This window comes from Corapipo altera, unplaced genomic scaffold (genome assembly GCF_003945725.1).
Source record: "Corapipo altera isolate COAL_440 unplaced genomic scaffold, ASM394572v1 60485, whole genome shotgun sequence".
In the NCBI taxonomy this organism is placed as follows: Eukaryota; Metazoa; Chordata; class Aves; order Passeriformes; family Pipridae; genus Corapipo; species Corapipo altera.
The window spans coordinates 1904-4065 of NW_020887472.1; the positions used below are offsets into that span (position 1 = coordinate 1904).

Sequence of the window (2162 nt, forward strand, 5' to 3'; positions counted from 1 at the left end):
CCCTCACATTTCCCCCCCTTTTCCCCTCACATTTCCCCCCCCTTTTCCCCTCACATTTTCCACCCTTTTCCCCTCCCATTTCCCACCCTTTCCCCCTCCCATTTCCCACCCTCTCCCGGCCCCCCCGGGCACTCACAGCTTCAGCACGGCCAGGTTGGCCTCCAGGTCGTAGGCGTTCTCCTTGGCCTGGGTCTCCACATAGCGCTCCAGGGTGGCCAAATTCTCGGGGTTGTACCTGAGCAGGTGAGGGAGGATGCTGGGGCACACCTGGGACCACCCCAGTCCCTCCCAGTATCCCCCAGTCACTCCCAGTCCCCTTCCAGTCCCTCCTCAGTGGCCCCCAGTTCCTCCCAGTGCTCCCCAGTTCCCCCCCAAATCCCGTTCCGGGGACCCCCAGTCCACCCCAGTGCCCCTCCGGTGCCCCCCAAACCCCTCCCAGTGCCACCAGTCCTCTCCCATTTCCCCCCCAAACCTCTCCCAGTGCCCCCAGTCCTCTCCCAGTGCCCCCCAGTCCTCTCCCATTCCCCCTCAAGCCCCTCCCAGTGCCCCCCAGTCCCTCCCACTCCCCTTCCAGTCCCTGACAGTGCCCCCCAGACCCCTCCCAGTGCCCCCAGCCTTCTCCCATTCCCCCCCAAGCCCCTTCTAGTGCCACCCAGTCCCTCCCGCTCCCCTTCCAGTCCCTCCCAGTGCCCCCCGTACCGGTCGATGCCCCGCAGCAGTTTCCCCACGTTCGCTCTCATCTGCTCGAACAGCGCCATCTTGGCCGCCTCTCCCGGAAGTGACGTCACATCCACTTCCGCTCCACGACGGTCCGTGGTCCCTGACCCCGCCCACCGCACTAGGCCACACCCCTCTATTTGCATAGACCGTGCCCTCTGTATACAGACCACGCCCCCTCGTTCTGACCACGCCCCTTCCAGTCCCGGACTGGGACAAACTGGGGCGAACTGGGACGAACTGGTGCAGAGCCACGTCCGTGCTGGGGGAGCAAAGTGTGAGGGAGTCGTGCTGGGAGGGACTGGGACAAACTGGGATTGTACTGGACCGTACTGGGATTGAACCAGAACAGACTGGGACAAGTCGGGATTGTACTGGATCGTACTGGGATTGTACAAGGATGGACTGGGACAAACTGGGATTGTACTGGATCGTACTGGGATTGAACCAGAACGGGCTGGGACAAATTGGGATCATACTGGGAGGGACTGGGCCTTTTCCCCCACGTTTTCTACCCTTTTCCCCTCATATTTTTCTCCCTTTCCCCCCCTCACATTTCCCGCCATTTTGCCCCCTCATGTTTCCCGCCATTTTGTCCCCTCACATTTCCCACCATTTTCCCCTCACGTTTCCCGCCATTTTCCCCTCACGTTTCCCACCATTTTCCCCTCACGCTTCCTGCTATTTTGTCCCCTCACATTTCCCACCATTTCCCCTCCCATTTCCCCCCCTTTTCCCCTCATTTCCCCCCCCTTTCCCAGACTGAGCTGGAGCAGGAACAACTTTATTGGGGTCAGCGCTGGAAGGGGGGGTAGTTACGGGGTCTGGGGGGGCAGTTTTGGGGCTACAATGGGACAGTTATTTGACATTTTGGGGCACTTTTGGGGCACTTTTGGGGCAGTTTTTGGGCAGTTTTGGGGCTATAATTTTGCAGCTGCAGGGCAGGGGTGTCTCAGAAGTGGACGTAGGACAGGACGACGTCGCCGTCGATCTCCAGCGTGTCCACGTGTGGTCCCGCCGGGATCCGATGGTTGTAGTCGAAGAGGGGCTGCCCCTCCACGAACACCTTGAACCGATGGTTCCCGCAGCGGATCGACAGCTGGCACGGGGGGTACACGGGGGGGAAATCACACACAGACCCCCCAAACACCTCCCCACGGCCCCCCAGAGCCCCCAAAACCCCCTCTGTGCCCCCACCTCCAAACCATCCTAAAGTCCCCCCAGAGACCCTCAAAAACTCCTCTGTGTCCCCCTCAAGAGCCCCTCAGCCCCCCCAAAACCCCCCTGTGTCCCCTCAGGAGCCCCCCAGTCCCCCAAAACCCCTCTGTGTCCCCCAACCCCCCCCCCAAAACACCCCTGTGTCCCCCTCAAGAGCCCCCAAGGCCCCCAAAACCCCCATGTGTCCCCCTCAAGAGCCCCCCAGGCCCCCCAACCCCCCCACAAAA

General features: G+C 61.7%; 1 protein-coding gene across 1 annotated transcript in view; it reads right to left on the minus strand.

The window, feature by feature from the left end:
• EIF3K (eukaryotic translation initiation factor 3 subunit K) overlaps positions 1 to 822 on the minus strand; it is a 2629-nt gene extending 1807 nt beyond the window's left edge. The window contains exons 1-2 of the mRNA XM_027632781.1: positions 700 to 822; positions 137 to 235 (exon numbers count right to left, since the gene is read on the minus strand). Of these exons, the coding sequence (XP_027488582.1) occupies positions 137 to 235; positions 700 to 758 (158 nt within the window). The 5' untranslated portion in view covers positions 759 to 822. The remainder of the gene's footprint in view (positions 1 to 136; positions 236 to 699) is intronic.
• Positions 823 to 2162: the final 1340 nt, after the last annotated feature.